Consider the following 25,733-nt stretch of genomic DNA (forward strand, 5'->3'; position numbering starts at 1 on the left):
TTCTCCAGTGTGATTTTATCTGGCCGATGATTGGTGTTGGATGATGCCCTCAGGCTCTTCGACATATTGAAAATATCTCCAAACAAAGTGCAGACAAGCTTCCCAACTAAAAAACATGCAAACATCTGCTTCCAAATACATGTGGTAAAAGAGTCTAAATTTGAACACTGAAGTTACTTTCGTGTTCTACAAACTTCAGGGTGAATCTTGAGAAACATCTGTCTGAATCCTGTCAAACATTTCAGACAATGTTTTCATTCCAACGGTTAGATTTCCCTGTGCTGAGGCTGGCCCTTGTTTATTTCCCCCCAGAATTCAGTTTTTAAACCCTTATTCTGCTTTATCATTAGAAGGTGGGGTTACACTTGAAAGTGATTGACAGCCTAGTGATTGACACTTTCTGTTCACCACATGAAGTAGCTGAGTTGTAGAGGAACTTTCCATTTCAATTCTTACCTCTAAACTGTCTTTCCATTTCAATTCTTACCTCTAAACTGTCTTTCCATCCCAATTTTCTTCTATAAACTGTCTTTCCATCCCAATTTTCTTCTCTAAACTGTCTTTCCATCTCATTTTTGTTCTATAAACTGTCTTTCCATCCCAATTTTCTTCTCTAAACTGTCTTTCCATCTTATTTTTGTTCTCTAAACTGTCTTACCATCCCAATTTTCCTCCTCTAAACTGTCTTACCATCCCAATATTCACATCTAAACTGTCTTTCCATTTCAATTCTTACCTCTAAACTGTCTTTCCATCCCAATTTTCTTCTCTAAACTGTCTTTCCATCTCATTTTTGTTCTCTAAACTCTTTCCATCCCAATTTTCTTCTCTAAACTGTCTTTCCATCTCATTTTTGTTCTCTAAACTCTTTCCATCCCAATTTTCTTCTCTAAACTGTCTTTCCATCCCATTTTTCTTCTCTAAACTGTCTTTCCATCCCAATATTCACGTCTAAACTGTCTTTCCATTTCAATTCTTACCTCTAAACTGTCTTTCCATCCCAATTTTCTTCTCTAAACTGTCTTTCCATCTGATTTTTCTACTCTAAATTGTCTTTCCATCCCAATTTTCTTCTCTAAACTCTTTCCATTTCATTTTTGTTCTCTAAACTGTCTTTCCATCTCATTTTTGTTCTCTAAACTGTCTTTCCATCTAATTTTTGTTCTCTAAACTGTCTTTCCATCTGATTTTTCTTCTCTAAATTGTCTTTCCATCCCAATTTTCTTCTCTAAACTGTCTTTCCATCTCATTTTTGTTCTCTAAACTGTCTTTCCATCTCATTTTTGTTCTCTAAACTGTCTTTCCATCTGATTTTTCTTCTCTAAATTCTTTCCATCCCAATTTTCTTCTCTAAACTGTCTTTCCATCTCATTTTTGTTCTCTAAACTGTCTTTCCATCTGATTTTTCTTCTCTAAATTGTCTTTCCATCCCAATTTTCTTCTCTAAACTGTCTTTCCATCTCATTTTTGTTCTCTAAACTGTCTTTCCATCTCATTTTTGTTCTCTAAACTGTCTTTCCATCTCATTTTACATCTCTAAACTGTCTTTCCACTACATGAAGTAGCTACGTTGTAGTGAAAAATGCACTTTAAGAAAAATTCAATCTACAGGACAAACTGGACTAGAGTCTGCTGTGCAGACAACATGGTGGACAGGTCTGTCTGTAATTCTATAGAACAGAAGGGAATTTCTGCAGTCATTGCTCGGGCCTGTTTGACTTAGGTCACATTAGTTTGTTGACCCATTTTTGGTCATATTAGGTTTGATTTATTTTCTTTATTTATAACTGGTCAATTTGGTTCTAAATCGTGCTCTGAAATTAGCATACTTGTTTCCCGCGAGGATTCGCAGAGTCATTTTCTCTTAGAATGATACATGTTATTTGAGTTGTCCAAACTTTTTCATATGACTGTATGTGTGAGGAACAGGCTGCAGCAAGACATTTTACTCATGTTTTTAGCTCACATTAATCAGCCCAAAGTGTTACCAGCCCAGCGGGTATTCCCTCCCTTACTCACTCCTGTGTGATGCATTATGTAACTGTGTGTTTAATTGCAGTAAGATTTATGAGAGTAAACGCTACTAGCATGTTCCTAGGTTTACTCTATAAATCACTCGCTAAGGTAGCTAACCAATGTCCTCTGAAAACTAGCTAAATTAACTTGCTAGATTATTGGTTGGACTTTCACAATGACTAGACCATAAAACTCACACATACACTCTTAAGGTCATAAGGTCAGATTACAGTATGTCATTGGCATAGATAAACAGAAATGAGAATTATTGACCCATGATGAGTAGGGTGGCCCAAATTGGATTATCTGAGGTGGTGCAGTAAAGAAAATGCATATGATGGGGTTGTTTTTTCACTGTATACCAATGAGCCAAAACATTATGATCATTAGATGAAGACAATAATGCTGCTCATCACGTCAATGCCTGGCATATATCAGACTGTAAGCGAACAGTCAAAAGAGGCAGGCGTGAAGATCTGAGCGACTTTGTCAAGGACCAAATTGTTTTAGCCAGACAACAGTCAAAGTGTGTCCAAAACAGGTGCTCCTGGTCAGCAACAAGGGCTCTCCCAACTTGGCCTGATCTGACAGTTTGACGAACACGATGAAGAGCTCAAGGTGTCGTCATGGCCTTCAAAGTCCCCAGATCTCAAGCCTGATCTGTGGCAGCTCCACCTTACAACATATAGGAAGTATCTGCTATGGACGTCTTGGAGCCAGATACCACAGAGCACTTTAGAGGTCTTGCTGGGTCTATACCTTGGAGCTGTTGTAGCGTAGGAAGCATAGAACCAACAGCATATTTGTCAGGTGGTCCAAATGTTTAGGCTCACTGGTTATTAGTAATATGCAGTTTTGACTGGACATTTGACCAGGACATTTGAGGGACTAGCGCAAGCAACCTCAGTTCTTCTTCCCACCTCGTTCTTCCAGTTTCGGGCCAAGAAGTGCTCTGCCACGTGGGCGGGCAGGACGTTTTCCAGTAGGACGCGGTTCAGGTTCTCCATAGTCTCGATCTCCTCGCACTCCTTCTTGAACTTGTTCTTCCACAGAAAGTCCAACCTACAGTAATATTCATTCTGTTACAAGAGGACACAGAAGTGAAGAGACTGGAGGTCACCGTGCTCCGTTCACTGACAAAACAACACAGCAATTCCACAGCAGAAAGCAGCTGCTCACTTTTTCTGATGCATAGCAATCTGATGAAAGATCTCATCGAAGCATGCAAGCATTAGACAACACCAGCACTGTGCTGGAATGGGAACCATACGGTCAGTACTTTATGAAAACAACATACAATGCTGCATGCAACACAAACCTATTGATTATTACTTTTGTGCCTATTGGTAGAAAATGATATTACAGATTACAGATATTTCTCTGTCACTTCAGCTCAGTCGCAACATAGAGCTGTATAAAATCAAACATAATTGATCAGCTACTGACTGAGGAGGCCAGTCCCCTGTTTTCCACCTATGTTTAGACATGTAGAGATTATTTGATGTTGATATATAGATATTAAGGCTGTTGAAAATGCAATTATTTAGCACAGGGATGTTTGTGTACCACTATAATCCACTATAACATAAAGAAAAGAATGAACAGACTCATATCTTTGCATTAGGCTGAATTAGCAAAGCGTTGGTTATCTCACAGTGTGCTTACTGTGTCTATTAATTACAGCTGTGGTGGAAAGTTTACATGCAACCCTAAAGACACTGTACCAACTCTTAAGCATGATGTGGGCTGGTTTACTGAACCGGTACAATGGATGATTATAATAATAATAATAAAAAAGAAGGACTAGGTGTGCTGTATGTATAGTTTTGATGGATTAAAAATTTATGTATGTATCACTTCCCACTACAGTTGTAGACTATAACTTGCAGTAAAACTGTATCGCCATGTAATTTAGCATTAACAAATATTTAAATTTATCTGCAATATAACTCCAGAACAAGACCAATGCTAATAAAGCTCTCTTCCAGAATGACCATCATGCCTTCACTGGGATCCTCCACAGTTCTGTTCCTCGCTCTGACATGGTTCAGGTGCAGGCGATGAACTGACTTATGAGCAAATAAATCACGTCAGATGGTTCTGTCTGAAATGTCATGAGCTAGTGAGGGTGGAAAGACATCCAGAGGAGAATGGAGAATGGAGCATGAACCTGAACGTCCCTGCGCTATCTCCCCTGCCTGGCCTGCTGCTTCGGTCCTCAGCACGACGCACTGACATCTGCCATTTGTCATGGGCTGAAAAGAGCTTTATCAGACAAGCTCCCATCTTTACCCATGTTCTTTATGTATGAAGGAGAAGAAAGTTTGCAATGTTCTGTAACTGTTGTAGCTGCAAACGATCGGTTTCATATTTGACGCCAAAATGAATGTGTAAAACAGATGGTTCTGGTTCTGAAATCTGAGCCGAATTCAAATCCTTTGTACAACTGACTCCCAACAATTGTATTAAGGCCCAAAGTCCCTAAAACCATTGTGCTGTTCATGACTGGGTATGCTGCTCCATCGAGTGCACTGACAAATGTAGTAAGAACTCAATATTGTTTAAACTGAAGAGCTGATAATTCATTTTCTTAATAAAAACCAGGCTGAGCAGATTGGTAAGATAACTTTTAAAAGCTAGTATTTCCTGAGAGAGTCACAGTAAAACTGCAATTTAGGAAAGCTAATTGCTACCTGACTGTCTCAGGGCGTTTTCTGCACCCAGGGCTGAGTCTGGCCTCGTTTGGGGCTTGATTCTGGGCTCATTATCACTGGTTTGCTTTCACACAGAAGAATTCCATTTAAACAGTGGATCGATTGCACAGTCTTTTCTGCGAAGTCACTTTTCTGAGCACCTTTTTGCAAAATAGTAAGGCTAGGTTCATCTGTTTATTTGATCATTTTCCTTGGAAAAACAAACTCAGGTGGTGAGGAACTACACTTTCTGGAGTCATGGCATTTCACTATGCAGGAACAACTGCACAAACAAGGAGCCGCTTTCATAGGAGAAGGTTTTTAGCCATGCAGGTGAAGCAGTCGAAGCAGTCATGTGATAAAATGGGCCAATCATGCAACCCCACACGTGCACCACAGTATGTTTGAAGCGAACCCCAGACCCTTGATTTTAGGAGGGCTAGAGATCTGTTCTCTGGACTGCTCTAGGGCTTGAAAACAGCTTTCACACTTGACCAAATGTACTGAGCAAGTGCTCCCGGGTCCATGAAAAAACATGCTAGTGTGAAAACACACTGAGAATGCTTCTTTACTGTCGGACCAGGTTTGAATGTCTGTGGTTGGGAGGAGTAGGAAGTCAAATGTATGCTAAAAACAACACTTAAAAGTGCACAATAAAAAATAGCTTTAACATCACAGGAGTAATTGGGTGAGTAAAAACAACCAAAGACAGGGTGTCCAGGACCCTGTCAGCAGTCAACTGGTTGTCTTTCTTGGACACCTCCAAAGACCAGGCATTTCAGAGATGCTCTGACTCTAGTTGTCTAGCATCACAATTTGGCCACCTTCGAGAACAAACTAGACTCACTTGCTGCCAAATATGTATAAGAATATCCCACCCTCTGACTAAAATGACCAACATTACTCACTTCAGCTTAATGTTATGGCTTATCACTGTGTACAGTGTTTTGTGTTGTTCATCAGTGGGCTATGGTTGCTTGCAACAGTGCTATACTGTGAATGAACTACATTAATGGGCAAAAAAATCTATTTTAAAAATCTATTTTAATTGGGGTCATTCATTTATTTCTTTTTTTCATATTTTAAGTTGTTTTATTTATGCAACAAGCCACCTGAGGTAATGCGTTACAGTGATTTTATCATGGCTAATCCTTCACATGTCACCTAGGAATACCCTTACCCTTCATAAAATCACTGTAATCCATAGCTTTGTGATTTGTTCTATTTTTAAAATCTATTTAAAATTGTGAATTTATAATATTATAATTATAAGACAATGCAATAGGCAAGTAGCTGGATAGCAGCTACATTTTGGGTTGTGTTGGCACTGCACTGACGCCAACATGATTTGATTTTTAGCTTCAATTAGAAAATATTTATATACATTCGGTTTAATATAAACTCAAAAGCCTGAACATGTCCAATGACATCTGCACTACACTTTGTTTTTATCCTGCTCTTCATTTCAATCTATAACACGTTATCACCTGAAATCACACTGATCTTCCAATAAATGCCACCCAAGATCATTCATATGCCGGTAAAAATCTCTTTGTGCGTCCTGGAGGTCACACACTGCTTCAGTCTGGGTTTTACAGCTCTGATTTGACATGACCCAAAACTCCCTGCCATACATCATCCTGAAGAGGTGGAAACAGGAATGGAGACGCAAGGGAAAACAAGTCTCATGGCGCTGTCTGAATTTGGGACAGTGAAATAGGGCCTGGATCACTAAAGGGTTGGCTCTGATGGATGAGGATGCTTTTCTAAGGCTCAGGCTATGTTTAGCAGCTTTTATGAAGCTGTGCTGTTTTTTTTTTTTGTGCTGCGTCTACGCAAACAGTTCAGGGGGAAATCGTTCCTGCTGGGATGACACTTCCGTAATGAGAGGTGCAATTTTCACATGTGCATTCTCAACCCATTCCATATTTTCCACTTCAGCTGAGGTTAAGTAGAAGAGGAGGTATTTTAATACAATCAAATTTTGATGGAATTATTTTTTTGTGCTTTTTTAGTATTTTGGGCGAAGAAAAAATTATATATGTCTACCTTTTTTATATGCCCTGGTTTGGTAATTTTTTCACCTCAAAACAAGCAGAAAAGAAAGCCAAAAGTGCAGCCTGGAACACTATTAATTATTAATTGATTAGTAATTCATTCAAAACTAGCTATAAATATAGCCTCGCAGTCACCGACAACAGGGCTAAAACAGCATTTAACTGAAGTTATTCCTCAGATATCTGTTCAACAGAGGAAACAGCACCTCTGCTGCTGATGCAACCTCACAGGGCAACCAGCGGCAAGCAGACGCTAGTGTCTGCCAGCATTGCACTGGAGTGATATGGGGAGAAAGAGCCATCTACCCACTTTGGAGAGAGCGAGGCTCCCGGCTGCCGATAGCTAGCAGCATGACCGGGATTTGAGCTAGTAGGCAAGTCTGTTCACTTGCCAGCCATCTTTGCAACGCCGCCGGGCAGTTATTTCCAGTCACACAAGACTGGAAATAACTCTAGTAATGAGGAGAGATCAAAATTCTTTCAAAACCATATTGTAAATCAATAATAAAATCTGACACAAAACTTTTGAGCGTTTGGCTCAATACTACACACAATTTTTGGGTTGTTCTGGCCACTGTGCTTGTGCAGATCTCCACTCCTAGAGGTGGATTCCTCCATGTGCAGCATAACCAGCAAGCTGATCCGCCTTCCATTCCCAGCCATGAACACAAAGCATGTCTATAAAACCCCTTTTTCAGAGACATGTATCATCTAATCATGCTACACACATACTCTTCAGATTCTGCTTGGTACATCAGCTGCGTTTGGGCAGAGCGGGCATCAAACTCCCATAAGCAGCTCATAAACAGTTGCCGCTCTACGAATAGCTGAGTGTATTCACTGTCCGATAGTTCTTTGTAATGAGCTCCCATGAGTTATCAGTCACTACCTGTGTTAGAGGGTTGGCATCATTAGCTGCAGCTGACCAGTATTATATATATATTTCTCTGAAGGAGGTTCACCCAAAGCTTCATTTTAATTTTGCTTTACTTTTGTGCCCAACTTCATTACCTAACATGATCTTATTTTTATTTTTATGCTTTTTATTTAATTGATAAACTTTCTGTTGATTAATTCCAGGTGAGGAAAAGAAGTCTAGATTTACAATGTGGTCTCAGACCTTTGAACTCCACTGTAAATAGAAAAATATATTCATTGTATATTCACTGCAGTGACGGACATGTCTGCACTCACCTGCCTGGCCAGAACGAGGAGGGTCACGAAGAATATGAAGAGAGACACAGAACCCATCGTCTTCAAGTCCTTCAGAACTCCTGGCCTTGGTATGGAACAGACAGAAGCAGAGAGAGAGAGAGAGAGAGAGAGAGAGAGAGAGAGAGAGAGAGAGAGAGATAATGATATGTGAGTGCAACTGATTCCCTATTACAAATCATTCCATATCTGGCCCAGAAGAGGCCAGTGAACCATATCGTCTCCAGCTGTCCATTAATAAAGAATGTCACTGTCGTTTAATGTTAACACGGTTGCAGAGCCTTCTACTGAATTACAGAGACTGACAAAAGGATTCAAACCTTTCTGCTCCCGTCGTGAACAGGGACTGGAAAAGTCATTTCTGATGTTTAATTTCAGCTTCCAGGCTTCCCCTCCATCACATAATGATGCAGAACAAGCTTTTAAAGCCTTATGGAATATAAGGCCCAAAATATCGGTACTTGGTGCAGGCTATTCCTAACCCTACTTCCTATTCCTAAACCTAAATTTCTTCCTAATGCTTTTAGGTTTCTCCTGTCTCTGCCTTTTTGCCTTGTTTACTCATTAAGGGTTTGGACTTCTGTAAAGCTGTTTTCTGTTCTAAAAGGTCAGTGGGGAACCCTTCAAGTCTTGGATCATCTTCTAAGGTCTTTGAATGATTTTTTATTCAGTGGAATGATACTTGTAGACACTATGAGGAAGATGGTGTGAGTATCATGGTACTAGTCTTATTCTACTGTTAAGTTTTGGTGGGAATTAAAAGTGTTAGATTTTTTAACGGACAAACAGAAATATGTTATATGTGTTTTGTTTCCTGTGGTATCTAGGTATCTACAATGAAGTGAGCACTTTCAGTGGTTAGGACTTCTAAAAGTCAAACTGAAGATTCGAAGATATAGATGAAGCAACAATATCATTAGGATGGTGGAATGAATCGTCATATTTTAATTTACAGTGGCTGAGACCAATTTTATGAAGACCAATTTTATCATCTTTCTGGACCGCATGGAAGTCCTTGATACATCACTGACAATATACAAGCTTCAGATGTCTCTGTTTAATCTAGAACAGCCAAAAATTACTAGCATCCAATGGAGAGTAGATGTTAGCATCACTGTTGTTTAGACATTAGACTTAAACTGAAGGCCTGGGTCTAAAAGACATGGTTCACCACTGACAAACGTGCAATATAGAAAACTGAACCGACCTCAATTGTACACCTTTCGACTGGGCAGACAACCCAGTGGGATGCTGCTGAATTCAAACCCAACTGAATAATTTCTCATTGGCTAACTATCAAACAATACTCAACGTTATACAAACACTTGGTGTGAAAACACTACGAAAACTAAGCATGTTGATTATTTTTGCCTGTTTTAAGCAGGCAATTTATTCTATGCGCATACACAGTCAATGCACAGTCACTACACTTTCGCCTGGAGGCTTCTGTCATTACAGGCAGACATAAAGAGTGTTTCATCCACTCTGAAGATCCATGTGGACCCTCCAGTGGAAATGGGGCACAGCTCGGAGCTCATAAAGGCAAAAAGCTTGGCTTTATGTCAGGCTAACCAACGTAAGCCTGTCCTCAGTGGCTGTAATAATAAAAGCCCATTAGGAAGAGGAACTGGAAGCTTTACTGGGCCCACAGAGAATTATAGGTGGTCCATGGGATGGGCAGGCCCCAACAATAGCTTGCCCTGATGAGCACTTATGTTTAAGCGACTTTTGGCTCCGAGATTATTTGAGGTGAGAAAGGCCAACATTGGAAAAGTGGTTACATACACTCATTAGCCAATACATTAGTACCATCATATTAAGTAGGCCCCCCTTGTGCTGCCACAACAGATCTGACCATTTGAGGTATGCTCTGAGAACAGAGCAAAACTGTTTACAAAAATACATAATACTAATAATACAATTTGCAAAGTTGTATCTGAACAAACCACAAGACTTCTGGAACACTGGCATACCGGCTTGTTTGTTGAAAACCTCATACCAACTGTCAAGCACGATGGTGGTTGGATGATGGTTTAGGGCTAGTTTGCAGCCACATGACAATGACATCTAGCTCATAACCTATGAGAACTGACTGTTCATTTACAGACAAAAAATATATATCCCAGACCATAGACTGTCATATGTGCTGCTGTTATGAGTTGAACAAATGCTACTGGCTTCTGTTTGAACACTGTTTTGACTCATCAGTGTAAATACGAGTAGAAGAACATTTTGACCTGAAGGATAAACAGAAACATTCATCGCAAATTCTGCAAACTCATCAAACCATTCCTTAAGTTGTCTGAACTCTGCTAACCGGCCCTTCACAGCTACTACTGACTTTGAACACAGAACACACTCTGTGTGTGTAAACTAAACCCACAATGCAGATATTTTAAACATTACAGATAGTGGAATTCCATTATATTATATTCCATTATATTATATATCATAGGGGATGTAGCTTACCGTTCCAGGACTTCAGTTTTGTACAGGAACTTGCTGTACTCATCCAGGAGGGAGGCATGAGTCTGGAGGATGATGATGTTGTAGCCCACCACGGCCGTCAGCATGATGAGCATTTTCAGCTCGTAGTTGATTCTCAGGAACACAGAGCAGGAGATGAGGCCCAGGATGCAGCTGTAGATGAAATACTGCCATGGAGAGCAACACAAGGATCACAATCCATGGAATCATCTTTACATTCATATTGTGACTGTGAGCCACAATAACTCAATTGAGCCCAGGGCTTCAAGTTTCATGTCTTGAAAGATCTGCTTGAGACTTTCTCAAAGGCCTGATAGTAACAAAGGACTGGTACGGAAAATGAAATGTACTGGCAGAGAGGACCTTCATTTAAAGATGAAACTCACGGGAAGGTAGAAACTGCTTTTCTCCAGGAAAGCCACTGGACGCCCATCAGGCTGAAATAGTGTTTCATTGGATATATTATAAAGGGGTACAGAAGGTATCAGGTTGTCCTCCAAAAAGAACTGAAAAGAAAGGAAAGAAAAATGATGCTCCTGTGTCAAGCATACGTTCAGAGCACAGTCAATAGATTTCAAATGAACATCAAATAATTCAGCTCATTCCTTTTTTTATTATTTTTTAAAAAATTTTCAGATATTTTCCCAGTTTTCTTCCCAATACGTCCGTATTCCTCCCTCCCCCCATCACATGCAATGTTCCCAACACTAGTGAGGGTGAGACCAACACAGGCCCCCTCCGACACGTGCGCAGACAGCCACACCTTTTTTCGAACTGCCAGGCAAGCAACATTTACATTTAAGGCATTTAGCAGACGCTCTTATCCAGAGCATCTTACAAAAGTGATTTGCTATTTGCTGATATTGCTCAATGATAACCTCAGCTAGTTTGAATAGACTAAAATGTAAAGATACCTCTAAGCTTAGACACTGCTAAACACAACTATGGAGACCACAATACTCTACTCTTCACCCAAGTACTCTCAAAAGAGGAGGGTCTTCAGTCTGCGTTTAAAGACAGCGAGCAACTCTGCCGTTCGGACACCCAGGGTAAATTCGTCCCACCACTTCGATGCCAGGACCGAACAAAGCCTGTCTTCCACAGGCTTGTCTTCCACACACCTAGAGGAACGCCGCCGCATACCTGGCCCAGTCAGCTCACTCTCTTTTACTGTGTATTGAGTCGCTTCATGCCTAGGGACATTATCGTCTACACCAGGTCTTTATTCCCTTTTTGGATAAAGTATGTTCATTGATTATTCCCATTATCTGCGCAACATCTCTGAGGATGGGTCATAAGTGAATGTTGGGAAGTTGCTATCTGACTCAATTTGTTTCAGTTGATGAAAAACAAAAACAAAAGAGAAACCGATTTAAACCACCGATCCAGAGCCCCAGCGTGTGTCCTTCTCGGGTTCGGGGCTTATCTTTTTAAATCGTACTGGGTTTTAATGAAAAGCCAGCGGCACAGCACGGATTTGAGTTTGAGTGACATGACGCCTAAAGACAGACAACGGGAAACTCGTTTCCAGAGCGTGTTTACAAATAGCGACACGCACGGATGCCGGGGTGGCCGAGTTTGGAGGAGAATCAGCTACCCGCTGCCAAGTTACAGATGGACAGAAGGCCGAGCCAAAATGAATCTTTCATTGCTTTTTATTCGCACTTTAATGTGGAGGTGAATGACAGCCGGGGCATACTTTGGGTTTTTGTGACGTTGTCTCTTTTTCATTTGATTCAGTTAGGTAGCTCACATTGCAACGGCTGAAGCGCACCAAGTGATATGAAATGTAGGGTGTCTGCTGACTGGTCAGGAATTTGGCAGGGATCCAAGCCCAAGTTACTTCATAGAAAGAAAGTACTTTTTCACTTTTTTCAGAAAACCCAGAGCTGTACCTGACATACACTCACCAAGCACTATATTAAGAACACTGTTTTAACACTGTGTGGGGCCTCTTCCCGAGTTCTTCCCGACATGGATTCTACAAGATTTCAGATTCTGGTCCATGCTGACGTGACAGCAAGCACCTACATGCTGCAAATCTCCCATTCCACTACATTCCAAAGCTGTCAAACTGGATTCAGATCCAGTGACTGGGAAGGCCCATGAAGGCCTACGTTTCTCCAGCCTTCAACTGTTCATTTTTGGGGAGGCTGGGCCCACTGCAGCTTTCTGTTCTTGGCTAACAAAGAAGGTGCCAGACATGGTCCTCTGCTGTTGTTTTCTCTGCTGTTGTTTCCTCAGAATGATGTAATAAAGAAAACTCATCCATTGAGCATCCTGCATGGTCTGCATGGTCTACATGCTGAGATGCTTTTCTGCTCACCACAATTGACAACCAGCACAACAATCATGTCACACATTTAAAATCACTGAGAGCACATTTTTCTCCTATTGCGATGGTTGATGTGATTCCATTACCTGCAGCTGCTGGCCCATATCTGCATGATGTTATCCACTGCTCTGCTGCCATATGACTGACAGATTAGATCATTGCAAAAATGAGTAGGTGTACAGGTCTTCTAAATAAAGTGCTTGGTGAGTCTGTATTTGTGGTATCAATGTTTAAAGCTATCCTTCATGCTGTATGGAAATAGAGAGGCTTCAAGTATCACAACCAAAGCAGTGAAAACAGAGCTTGATCTCTGCTTCTCTATGACTGACAGGTTTAAAGTTAACCAATCAAGTCGCTCTCTCCTGGCCTCACTTCAAAACTATTCCGTGGTCCATGTGTCAAAATCAAATGTATTACCATTATTAGATGCAGCTCATGCTGCAAGAAAAAAAGGCAGAAGAGAATCTCTTGTTTGGTCCAGACAGAGGCATTGCTGGAAAGGTCAATGAAGTCTTATGACCCCTCTGTATTTATCTATCCACCCCACACGTCAAACACACCGGACCCTTAGTTTGATTATTCATATTTTATTGGCTTCTAGAAGAGACCATGAGGGATATTTGAAAAAATATATATTTTTAAGAATATTGTTTTAAAAACTCCTAGATAATGTCAAATTAACAGTTGTGTATATACTATACTTGGTACTTGGGTGTCTAAACTTTTTTATAATAATTATCTATATATTGATCTATCATATATTTACATATATATAAATATTTATTTTTATTTAATATAAAAATATTATTAATCAACCTATCTATTGTATCTATCGACCGCCCTGTCTGTCAGATCTATTGGTCTGTCTATGAAATAATAAATAAATATTCCAATACAACATTTTTAAATAAAACACATTTCAAGAATTTCATCCATGTGTCAAAATGTCTTAAAAGAATGAGAAACATTTAGTGATGTGTGTCCAAACTCCTGACTGCCGCTATCCATTAATCTATTGATGATACTGATGACATTGATCTGTTCTGTCCCGGACCCTCATGGCCAAAGGGAAACTTACCATGTTGAAGACGGCCATTACGAGGATGAGGGTGGTAGTTGCCATAGTGAGTGTGAGGCGGGGCCAGGGCTTGTTGGCGATGATGCTAGAGGATCGGAGGATCCAGAGCCATGACGTCGAGGCTGTTTTACTGCAGTGCTGCAGAGACAGGAGGGGAGGTGACAGTTGAGACAGGCAGCACACTGGAACATATGTACATAAGGATCAACAAAAACAAGCTGTTATTTATTCTTACATGTAACATGAACATCAGACAGTAGAGAGAAATAGGGCATTGAATAGGGACAGCCTCTATGCACTAACAAGAACTAGAGAACAGATGGGGTGCGAGGTCTTATATGAACACTTATAAACAGTTATAAACAGTTATAAACACATTAGACACTGAATACTCCAGTAAGCATCAGCAAAGAGATCAGTAAGAGATACAGCATTTCTATGATTTTTATGACTAGCTATAATACAATGTAAAAAAATTAGTCTTAATATTTTTCAATACCACGAGTCTGCAGATTTTCTTTATGGGATGTGATAAAGGTCAGTAGTTAATGGTGATGCCAGGAAGATTAACAGTGAGAGATCTAACAGAAGTTGCCTAACCCTTTTAATGTTTAGGGTTAGATTTAAGGTTTAGGATGAGAATAGGGTTAGGACTAGGTTTTAGGGCTGATTCGAGGGTAAGCTGTAGCAGCTATTGGTGAGATTAAAGATAAGGACTGCTCATCTTGAAAAAATAGGAACAAGGAACTAAAATAAAACTGAATTAGCAGTAATGTCCAGGAGATTGTCTATAAAGCTAATGTGTATATAATGTAAATTAGTGTTTTAAATAACGTAAAACACTTTAAAGGCCAGGCCACTTGCTCTAATTGCTTATAAAGAATTTTACTGGTATTTTTCCACGATATTACTACTACTACGCTACGTTAGCACTTTAAGTAAAGCTGGAGAGAAAGGTAAGTTTGACAGGTGGCACACACTAACATTTCATGTGCAGACCAGTGGTGATAGGATCTGCAATAAAGAAGTGTTTTAATCCCAGTCATTCCTATATGTGCCACAAGCAATCAGTACCAGTCAGCAAATGCAATGGACCAATACGTTTGTAAGACAAATGAATTTAAGAGTACGATATGCAAGTGTGAGTAATGCATTAGGCAGCAATTATCACACACTGCCAGCCCACTATGCCCACCAGCATGTAAATTAATTGAGAAACTAAACTGAGTGTCATATTTCGACCATGTTAATTATTCTACTAGGTCAGAGATTCTAATTCCAAGCTCCAAGTGCTACATAAATATAACCTTTTGAAAGTAAATCTGGCTTTTGAACAGAAGGGGAAGGGTTTCGGGGTAGGGGAATAGGGCAGCGGTGGTGTAACTGTCCAAGGCCCTGCTCACACATATCCAGATATTTTGGAAGTCTCCAGCAGCATTTCTAAAAATCCCAAATGCAGAAAAACAACCTTAAAATGCTTGTGTAATCATGCCAACCCAGAGCCAACAAAGATTGAGTCATTAAGATACAGTTGTAGCGGACAAATCCGACCTAAATATAGTGCAGAGCTAAAGCATGTTTTCTAACACCAACAAAGGGTTTTTCATTGGGTGTTCTTGAAAGAGCAGGTCTACATGACTCAAACTTTCAGAAATCTCCACCCTGGGTAGTGTTTTGAAAAACCTCCACCTTCAGTGAAGTAAAATATAGTGTTCATGTGAATGCGAGGCCAGAACACAGAGAAAAGGCTAAGCTTTTAAAAATATGCATGAGGACGGGGCCGTAGTGATGGCCCTATTATCGGGAGATGATACACTGCACAAACTGCTCTCCATCATGGATGATGATGGTCACCCACTGCACACCATCATTATGGACCAAAGGAGCAGGGTTAGTGGCAGGTTGCTGTCACAGAGCTGGTCTACAGACAGACTCAGGAGATCCTTTGTTCAGAGAGCCGTCAGGCTCTTCAACTCTTCCCAGTGGGGCAGGAAAAGGGAGGGAGGACTGAGTCTCCTATGTTTAATCATAGGTTTAATCTGCACTATTTACACTTTTCTGTACATCTGCACTAATGGACACTACTGACACATAAATTTAATACCAATATACGTACATATTTATTCTGTATTGTCATTTGTCTGCTTATTCCATTTTCTTTATAATTTTGTAATAATAATTTTTGTAATTATTGTTTTGTATTACTGTGCTGTACTGTGCAATTGCTACTGGCTGCTCAATTTCCTTTGGGATCAATAAAGTATATATCTATAAATATCTGTCTGTCTATCGATCTATCTATCTATATATCTACATATATATCTATATATCTACATATATATCTACATATATGTATTTCATATATATATATTTATATATGTCATCAATTATTTATCAGCATCAAATCTGTTTGTTGCTACTAATTGTTCAAGTAGTGCATCTAAATTGTGCCTCAACACCAATAATCCAGACAAACAGCTACTGGCATAGTAGTGACTTGTCATGACAGATACAGGTAGTTAAAAATGACAGCACTGAAAGCACAGGCATCTTTATTAAGGGGCTAAAATGAATGAGGATGTGCTAATCAATAGTGATGCAGTAGTTCAGTTTATTTAGTTCTTTAATGAAACACTTTTGCTGCAATGTCAGATGAGAAAGCCCAAAGAATATCCCGACCCTCCTAAGAAGCTCCTCAGCTGACTAATGCTCTCTACATTTAGACACTTACCAAGAAATGGCCAATGAAGCAAATGAGTAGAATCATGGAGAGAATGAGGAAGGACATTCCGAACGAGATGCCAAGCACAGCAGTCCTGCAATGGAATCACAGCAAGTGCTTAATTTGTGTATTACTGACAAAGAAAGGTGTTTTTTTTTTCAGCCCAGCGGCAACTGACTGCAGATGTTGGAAAGTAAGCCAACTCAAGCAAAGACTATTAATAGAATTAATAAAGCCCATTAATTACTGAGGAGGTAATGGCATTGCATGATTCATTACAACATTTTACAAGACTTTGGAATTCTCTTCATCTCTTACATTAAAGACATTAAAGCGTTACTATCATTAAGATCATCATTTGTGGGCCTTGCACAGAAGCAATGAAATTTAGCCTCTGCATATAACCCATCCGTGGCAGCAAAAAACACATATGCATACACACACATATAGGCAGTGTGCACACACAGCCAGAGCGCCAGGGGGTCTCTAGAGTAGAAATGAAAAATCAGTGCAAAAAAATCCCAAAATCTACTCTGCAGCTGAGCTAGGACAGCCCTTACTAGCAGGACTCAGGACTCCTCAGGACTCATCCACCCACATTTGAAAGGCACTGCTAACTGAGCAACATGGCCCGTTTAATCCTACCTATGAAACGTTTAAAATTTAAATTTGACGCTCCATTACGTCTTTACAAACTCTCCCACTACAGCATCCACCGGTTTGTGGTGCACATGAGAGACTGTGGGCCATTGAAGGTCTCAACAGATACACCAGTCATGTATTTCTTGGCTGTGCCCCACAAAACGGAACAGCCTTCAGTGTCTTCAGCCTTAGGCTTTGGCGCTCAGCTAATTCACAAATGAATGTCATGTGATTTTTCTGAATTGGATTCAGCACACACTGTCCAAATAAGGTCCAAATGAGACTTCCCACACACACTGTATGCAGCTGAAGTACAGTATTAAAGGTGACATGAACTCACTTTGGCAAGACCAGAATCTGCACGATGAAAATGCAGAAGAAGATCAAACAGGCACAGGTGATGTAGTACTTGAAAGCAGGCAAGGTTGTTGCTCTGTACTATGGAAAGAGAAGAATGAACAGTATTCAGTGGGCTATTGTCAGATACTATCATTCATACTATTATTTATTAGAAGAAGCCTTAATAAGACTGTATAAAACATCTCTGGTCAGTTTAAAGGTGCTATGTACAGTTCTCCGCATGTAACCCATCTGTGGTAGTGAACACACACACTAGTGAACTAGGGGCAGTGAGTACACACACACCCAGAGCGGTGGGCAGTCAACTCCAGCACCCGGGTAGCAGAGAGGGTAAAGGGCCTTGCTCAGGGGCCCAACAGTGGCAGCTTGCTAAGTGGGAATTGAACCCACAACCCTGTTATCAATAGCCCAGCGCTCTAACCGCTGAGCCACCACTTCCCACTCTCATTTTATGATGGTGGGCCATGCAGTAGTGACCGTAGTATGTGTTGTGCTGACTTTTGTTTATGACTTTTGTTTATCAGCAGATTCACCAGAACGTTTTTACATTAAGTAAGGGTGGCAAACTAAGGGGCTGCTGATCTTCTGCCTGGACTCAACATCTAACCCTGGTAATCACCTCTTCCACCCCTGATCACAAATTGTGTGAAAAGGGAACAGAAATCTTACCTCTTTCTCTAATGTTTTGTTGTGAAAAAACAGTGAGATTCTCTGAATGTCCTCAGATTTGAGCCATTGTCTAAAAGATACAGCATGAGAAGTATGTTCAGGTTTGGGATTCCATTCCACACTTCTAACCTGCAAATGACTTGAATGTCAAGGTGAATCAAAACCTACTTTTGAGAGTTGATTCCATCAAATGTTCGTATCATCCTTTCATTGAGTTCCTCCTCAAATCGCTTCTTCTGAGACTTCGTTCTGCGGGAAACGAGATAAGGAATGCTTTTGAGAACATCTTTCATGTCACGAGCCACAGAGAGAAATTTTACCAGGCTTTATTGGACGCGATTGCAGACCGCGTAAAAGGAACAGCTCGTACCTCTCTGAGCATCTCTGAAAGTGGTACTGACCCAGTGGCACATCCTATTAAAATTAAATTAGACATTTTCAGAGACAGGCAGTTCCTCGATATTAAAGATCAGCACAGATACATAGAACTGCAAATAAACACATATAAGGCTTATGCAATCATCTATTTACAGCAGTTTAACCACAAATGCTTATTAAAATAAACAGAGATTATGGAATTGGATCTAATTACACAAACTGCAACCGGACACGCAATTGGTTCAGAATTTTGCACAGTAAAACTCAACATGGTGTCATGGGCTCACAGCGGTGTTAATTTTGCCGTTCTCGTTAGTCATGCTGTCCCGGTGGTGCAGGTTGGCAAAGGGCTTAGCAGCCCCCCAGGACTTTAGGTAGCGAGTCATTCGAACAGACGCTCTCATCTTAGCCCCGTCCAGAGTGTGCCGAGGTCTGAAGTGATGCTGGGGACTCCTCCTCTCAGCCTGTTCACACAAAAACAAGAGAATTAGCTAAGTATGAAGAGAATGTAGCTTTTAGAACACACTAATCAATTACTGTCTCGGGCACATCTTACACAGGGTCAACGTGGGGTAGTGGTAGCAAAGAAGAAAGAAAATTACCATAACAAAAGCATGGTGTGATTTTATATTCATTATTTCTCATTATTTGCAACTGTCATGAGAGCAGATTGAAAGCTTTCAGTCTAAATCACATTTGCGTTTATAAGCAGAGATGGATAAGGAGAGGTTTAATTTAATTTTGAATTGGATGGAATAGTTGCCATAGTTTTGTCAGTCTAACGTCAAAGCAGACAGAATAGATAAAAAAGGAGGGGTCTCCAACCTGTTGATACAGCATGTTAATATTATCTAAATAATATAACTATAATTATAAACCGTTGCAAAAAAAATGGATACACACATTAACGTGCTGAGTCACTAACGCTATTGCGCCATTCATGGTCTGTTAAGCTGCTCCATCAAATGAATTTACAGATGAAGCAAGACAAAGTTGTTGTCCTAACAACAACAACAACCAGGCTGATCAGACTGGATAAAGATACCCAATGAAATGACTAAACTGTCTGATTTTATGTCTTCTGCTTCTGTGTGGGAAAAGGGACATACAACCCTTGTTTGATACTAGCTTGATGCTAACAAAACACTTGAAATCGCATAGGGACATTAATGATAATGGTCATGGTGGTAATTTCATATGGATACTATAAGACGATTACCTTATATTATATGACAACAAATAAAAAAATGTAAGGCAAAGCTCTACTTGCCAACAATAACATACTATAAACAAACTACATTCTTATTGATAACAGGTTATTTTTTAAAGGATTGTGCATTTTATCATATTTCATGTTTTGTGATTTGTACATTAGAACATCCTTAGCCATGTTAAAATCACAGAAGCGCATGGCTAATTGTGGCTTAGACACATGCGCATGTGTTGACATTGGGTATTCTAGCATTTGGGAATCCTTTTCGAGACTAGTCTCTACCTTTGGGTTGATCACTAGATACGTCACAACTCCATGCTCTTTCAGGTAGGCGTCTCTCTCCTGGCCGTAGCCGTCCTCTACTTTATAGGCCCCGTTCAGGTGCTCCAGCGTGACGGAGGTAATGTGAACACGTCTGTTCATTAACGAGACAAATATTTTACTGATACAGAGTGAAGCAATGTTTTCTCACATGAAAGAAAGAGCTAAAAAAAAAAAAAAGAAATTAACAGCACTCTCTCATACCCCGGGACACCGCCAGCCTCCATGTGATTGGCCAGCGTCACGTCATGTGACCAGACGTCGTACTGCCACTTCTGGAGGCCGATGACTCCGCAGAGAACGTTTCCCGAGTGAACACCCACTCGCATGTTAATGTCCACACTGGTGGCATCGTGCACCTTCCTGCAGGACGAAAGAGCGGCCGTCGGTTAAATGTACGTCGGACGTTCACTGGCTTTGAGCTTGCATGTAAACTCTGAAAGCATCTGCGACCTTTCGAAATGAGTTTGGCCTTTTGCAATGTTTATTCAGTCGTTTTCAAGTCCAGACTGAAATTTCAAAAGTGTGCAGTGGAGCACAAAGCTGAAGAGATTGCAAAACCACGGCCATGTTTATCGGCCTTGTTGCCTACGGGAGGGTTTGCGTTATGCCGGCGAAGGTTAGCTTTAATACCGGATTGTAACCCTTCCCAAGAGAAAGGTTACGTAGTAAAGAAACGCTATTCTGAGAAAGATTTCTTAACAGACACTGCTCGCAAAGGTCATGGTTCGAAAAAGCAAGTGACGTCTAGACACAGATGACACAGTTGGGGCTCATAAAGCACGCTGCATGAATTCTGTCAGTATCGTAATGCAATAACAGTAAACACACACAGTAAATGGTGAGCACAGACTGCAGGCACATTCTTCATGAATCATTCAAAGGCCACTTTATCAGAAACCACTGCCTTGTAGCTCCACCTTGCTGGTGTGCAGTTAGAGACAATAGCTGAAGTCCTCAATCAGTGGTCAGTTTCTGACCACAAAGCCGCCCTTCACTGGGTATTTGTAGGCAGTGGGTCACTCTCAACCTAGCAGTGATACTGATGTGGGAAGAAAAAGCAAAAAAACAACAACACAGCAACTCAACAACATGTCAGCCTCCAGCCTAATACACTCATACCAGCACCACACACACAATACCATACCACTGCCATGCCAGTGTCACTGCTGTGCTATAAAAAAATAATACCACTACCCAAATGATAACTGGTCAACTGTGGTGGTTCTGTGGTCAGAGACAGAGCAAGGGGGGCCAGAACTGATAAATTGGGCAGCAATGGATGAGTTACAGGCTTTAGCTGTGATCAGACTAGGGCAGAATACTGATGGCTGTATACTTAATACGCTAACCTAAATGTATTCACTAACATGTTTTCTATTACAATCCTTAAAAGAGGAACCATAAAAATTTGAATATGGAATATGTCATAAAGAAAAGTGTACTTCAAAAAAATCTTACTTCAACTTGCTATCTAACAAAAGATTTCATTATATAAAAGTTCATTACATAAACACATGGTTACAAAGCCTCCGCAAATATAGATACTTACTAATAATCTTTGCACAGAGCGCAGCATTTTTAAAAATATGGCAAACACGTTAAAGCTGGACAGCACTGCTTTTTCACTTTTTCAAACTGGACTTGTTCAACTTTTGCTCAACTCACCAAACAAAGTACAATTCTCAATGCTTGAGAGACACTCAAGCCTCGTAACACTGTAAGGCCTCGTGTTCGGATTTCACATGTCCGTGTGAAAAGCCAGATTTTCACCTGGCTTTTCTGGCTTTCCAGTCACTCAAAGCACATTCAGAGGTGGTCAGAGACGAATCTCGTCCACATGTAATACGAGTGTCATTGGAATGCGCTTCCTGTGATCAGATTGCATCAGGCAAGCGTAAAAACATCAGTCGCAAATATTACTGTGGACTTTAGCTTCTCTTCCTCTGGCTCTCCCTCACTCTCTCTTGTATGTGTGTATTTGTGTGTGCAAGCTCATGCATGTGTTTGCTCACCAGTAGGTGAGAGCAGAATTACAGAGTTTGCTGCCTGTAGCGTCTGTAGCGTTTTCTGATCGAAGCATCTATTGTTCACTGCACTGTAAAAACCACCACTGCTACACTAAACTGTTCATAGCAGGAGAATTTGGATGAGAAACAGTTTTTTTTACAGAAAGTGAAATGGATATCATGCACATGTTGGTGTACTTTTTACACGACACAGTACAAATGGATTCTGTTTGGTCACAAGTGTAAACCGGTCAAAGTAGATCGCTTTTTATGCTTGTTAATACCTGTTGCAAACACATCCTATGAATACCAATATTTCACAATAATGGCCCTTCCAAGAAATGCGTCTTCCAGTTTTAGTTCAGCTTTTTAGCCTGTAACCAAGTAATAGCCAGGTACCAAGCCACGGGTACTACTAAAGGGTAAGGAGCTTTTCTAAAACAATGAAAAGAGAGTGAAGTAATACCACATCCGAACAACAACAAGCACCGCGAGAGAGCAGCAACGATAAACCCAAAGATTCTCAAATCCTAAACCCTATCAGACTTAACGTCTCAGTCTTAAACATCAAAGTTCCAAAAACTGTTCCTGGCTTGGACGTGCTGTTCTAGGAAAACTCTTTCTTTACAGATGAGGGTAAATATCCCAGTGTTCTCTAAATATTAGAACTGTGCTGTAATTACAATAACACACTCATAGTCATGCCCACAAGCACAGCACAGCCTTGCCAATATTGCATGTATTACAGTGTAATATATGAACAGATATTGCAAACAATTCATCATATCCTAATCATCAAATCAAATGATTCAGTTAATGTAACATCATGCAATGAAACACAAGTGCAACACTAAAACTGTCTTCTGAAAATCTATTCTAAAAATGCATTCCATTACCTCCTAACCCTAGCAGTTATACACCTATGCAATGACCTAAAAGGTATGTGGACCCCATGAAGTGGCTAATGGGTTGAAGTACAAGATGTACAAAAAGTCTACTGGGTGTACATCTACAGGGTGTTTCTAATAAAGTGGAAAGTAATGGGAAATATTTTTACTACAAATGCGCAGCATCGTATTAGGACTCTGAAACCGCTAAATCAACTGACTGTGGAGTTTACAGCATATCGTCTCCCCCCATTTGCGTGGCCAATGACTCTCCTCATGCTTTCCCACCATAGCAAATTACCAATCGGTCCGCTAATACAGAGAGAACATTCTGTGGCATTGCTGCTGAACAGGATGATGACTGCAGCACCACTCATTTCACACACTGCGACCTCTGTGGCCCCAAAGTCATTATCAGGATAGCCAGACATCATGTTCTACTCACAACTGCAGCTCAGACTTATCAGGTCTGGACTCTATTCTTTAGAAGAAATGTATCCAATCAGTACTATTCTACCGAAGAAAAAGTACTATTCTACAGAAGAAATGTACCCAATCAGTTGTACAAACAAAATGTAGGTACAACTATTTGAATAATTAATCTTTCTAATCTTAAAATAATTAGTCATACAACTTCTATCTATTCAAAACTGGATTTATTTACTTATTTATTTCTGCATTGCTTGGTCAATACGGTAAACATCCACAGTGCAGGCTAGAAAAAGTAAGTTAACTCTTGCTATTATTCACTTGTAGATCCCCCTTTAGCTTCAATTACCTCCAACACTTTGTGTAGCAGCATATAGGATTTTTAAACAATTTCTCCCTGAAGATGTTTTCAGTTTAGCAACATTATTGGGATGCCTTGTGTGTACAGCTCTCTTCAGGTCATGTCACAGCATTTCAACAGAGTAAAGGTCAGGACTCTGACATGACCATTCCAAAGCAACCATTCTTTAGCTGATTTGCTTTTGTGATTTGGGTCATTGTCTTGTTGCATCACCAAACATCTCTTTAGCTTAAGTCATGGACTGCTGCCCTAACATTTTCTTGTAGGTTTTAACACACCCTTGACTTTACTGTTCTCTTAATGATTACAAGGTGTTCAGGCCCTGAGGCAGCAAAGCAGCCACCAACCATGATGCACGTTTCACCATGCTTCACATTTTTGCTGTTGATGTAGTGTTTTCTTTTTCTTCCAAAAATAGCGTTGTGCATTGGAGTTAAAAGGTCCACTTTTTCTCTTTTTTTTGTCTCATTTTAATCAAGACATCTTATGCAGGTTAGTCATTAACACAGAGGTCCACTTACTTTTTCTAGCCTGCTCTGTGGATGTTCACTCAATGTGTTCAATAAAAGACATAAACGCTACAACTGCATGAGTGTTATCAGTTTAGTTAGATTGTGTTTGTCAATAATTACAACATTGATAATGACCAGATCACATTTCCTTAGTGATCACAAATGTAGAAATTCTACAAATTGTTCTTGCAACTGTAGTTATGCATGCTAATGTTCAATTCTTTTAAAATTGCGCAATCACACAAAAAACAATTTGGTTTTACTACTAGGTGCTTTACAGCTTAAGAGTGGAAAAGACAATATCAACACAAAATATCTAACACAGAGTATATATTACAACAAATAAGAATTAGTTATATAAATGTGATCTGACCGTTAATCCCAAACCTTGTAATGTGATTGACTGAAAGGCATTCAATGAGCGCCAATATGCCCTGATAACCACAATATCTCACGCTAATGCTACTCCAACCAAATCTCTTTATCAGCCTGCACATTTGACTGGAACACTGCAACACCCACCAGCCAAAAAGTCAACTTTCAGGAGCCAGTTAAAAAGAACTATAACCATTACCACAGTGTCCAAACAGCATGTGACATGAGCAAGAAGCAACATCAAAATCAAAACACTCGTTATCAGCAAAGCTGTCTTGAGCCAGACATGAGCCAGACGTGAGCGGCAGATGTACCATCTCAACAAAAACTCATACTTTCATCAAAACATGGTTAAACTAGCCCTAAATGGACCACAAGAAACTAATCCATGAATATGAGAGGTTGGAGAGCTGGATGACCCTTCCTTAGCAACTTCAGGCAGCAAGCCATTTTCCTATAGGTTGCACTTTTTATTTCTTTAATGAGTCTAAATCAGTTCTGTTGTCTTCATTGTGTCAAAATCTAATAATAAATGTCAGTTTAAACACTGTATTCCATTAAGGTTCAGTATCCACTGTGACCCTGACCAGGAAAAGGAGGATGAGAAGATGGATGGAGGTATGGAGTAATAATGGTGTGATATTAATAATACACTCAAGGTCATTCTATATTGTGAACAATTGGCACGAGCGGTGTTGATCTATGGTACAGGAGTCCTCATGCATTCCTCATGCATTACTGACTCAACAGTGCAAACCAACACAGAAAACAAAAGCACTTACTTTATGGCCTCGCACATGTCCAGGCCCATTTTCACACAGTTTTTGGCATGGTTAGGCAACGACTCAGGGAGACCAGACACGCAGTAATAACAGTCCCCGAGAATCTTGATCCTCATACATTCATTTTCCTAATAAAAAGGCAAAAGGTAGCATCAGGTAGTCAGTCAGGTAAGGTGCTCTACGATACAGGTGATA

The 25,733-nt window shown here is 40.2% G+C and overlaps 1 protein-coding gene across 2 annotated transcripts in view; it reads right to left on the reverse strand.

The window, feature by feature from the left end:
- Nucleotides 1-25,733, reverse strand: part of adcy2a (adenylate cyclase 2a) — a 131,577-nt gene that overhangs the window by 5,373 nt on the left and 100,471 nt on the right. Inside the window, exons 7-20 of one of the 2 annotated variants that reach the window (XM_072680215.1) lie at nucleotides 25,539-25,666; nucleotides 20,388-20,546; nucleotides 20,145-20,277; nucleotides 18,937-19,113; nucleotides 18,642-18,685; nucleotides 18,440-18,520; nucleotides 18,272-18,341; nucleotides 17,583-17,680; nucleotides 16,610-16,694; nucleotides 13,879-14,016; nucleotides 10,852-10,971; nucleotides 10,448-10,632; nucleotides 7,961-8,045; nucleotides 2,937-3,095 (exon numbers count right to left, since the gene is read on the reverse strand). In XM_072680215.1, coding sequence (XP_072536316.1) covers nucleotides 2,937-3,095; nucleotides 7,961-8,045; nucleotides 10,448-10,632; nucleotides 10,852-10,971; nucleotides 13,879-14,016; nucleotides 16,610-16,694; nucleotides 17,583-17,680; nucleotides 18,272-18,341; nucleotides 18,440-18,520; nucleotides 18,642-18,685; nucleotides 18,937-19,113; nucleotides 20,145-20,277; nucleotides 20,388-20,546; nucleotides 25,539-25,666 — 1,662 coding nt within the window. The remainder of the gene's footprint in view (nucleotides 1-2,936; nucleotides 3,096-7,960; nucleotides 8,046-10,447; nucleotides 10,633-10,851; nucleotides 10,972-13,878; nucleotides 14,017-16,609; nucleotides 16,695-17,582; nucleotides 17,681-18,271; nucleotides 18,342-18,439; nucleotides 18,521-18,641; nucleotides 18,686-18,936; nucleotides 19,114-20,144; nucleotides 20,278-20,387; nucleotides 20,547-25,538; nucleotides 25,667-25,733) is intronic. The other variant, XM_072680216.1, reaches the window with a different exon arrangement.

Source organism: Salminus brasiliensis, chromosome 5, assembly GCF_030463535.1.
Source record: "Salminus brasiliensis chromosome 5, fSalBra1.hap2, whole genome shotgun sequence".
Classification (NCBI taxonomy): domain Eukaryota; kingdom Metazoa; phylum Chordata; class Actinopteri; order Characiformes; family Bryconidae; genus Salminus; species Salminus brasiliensis.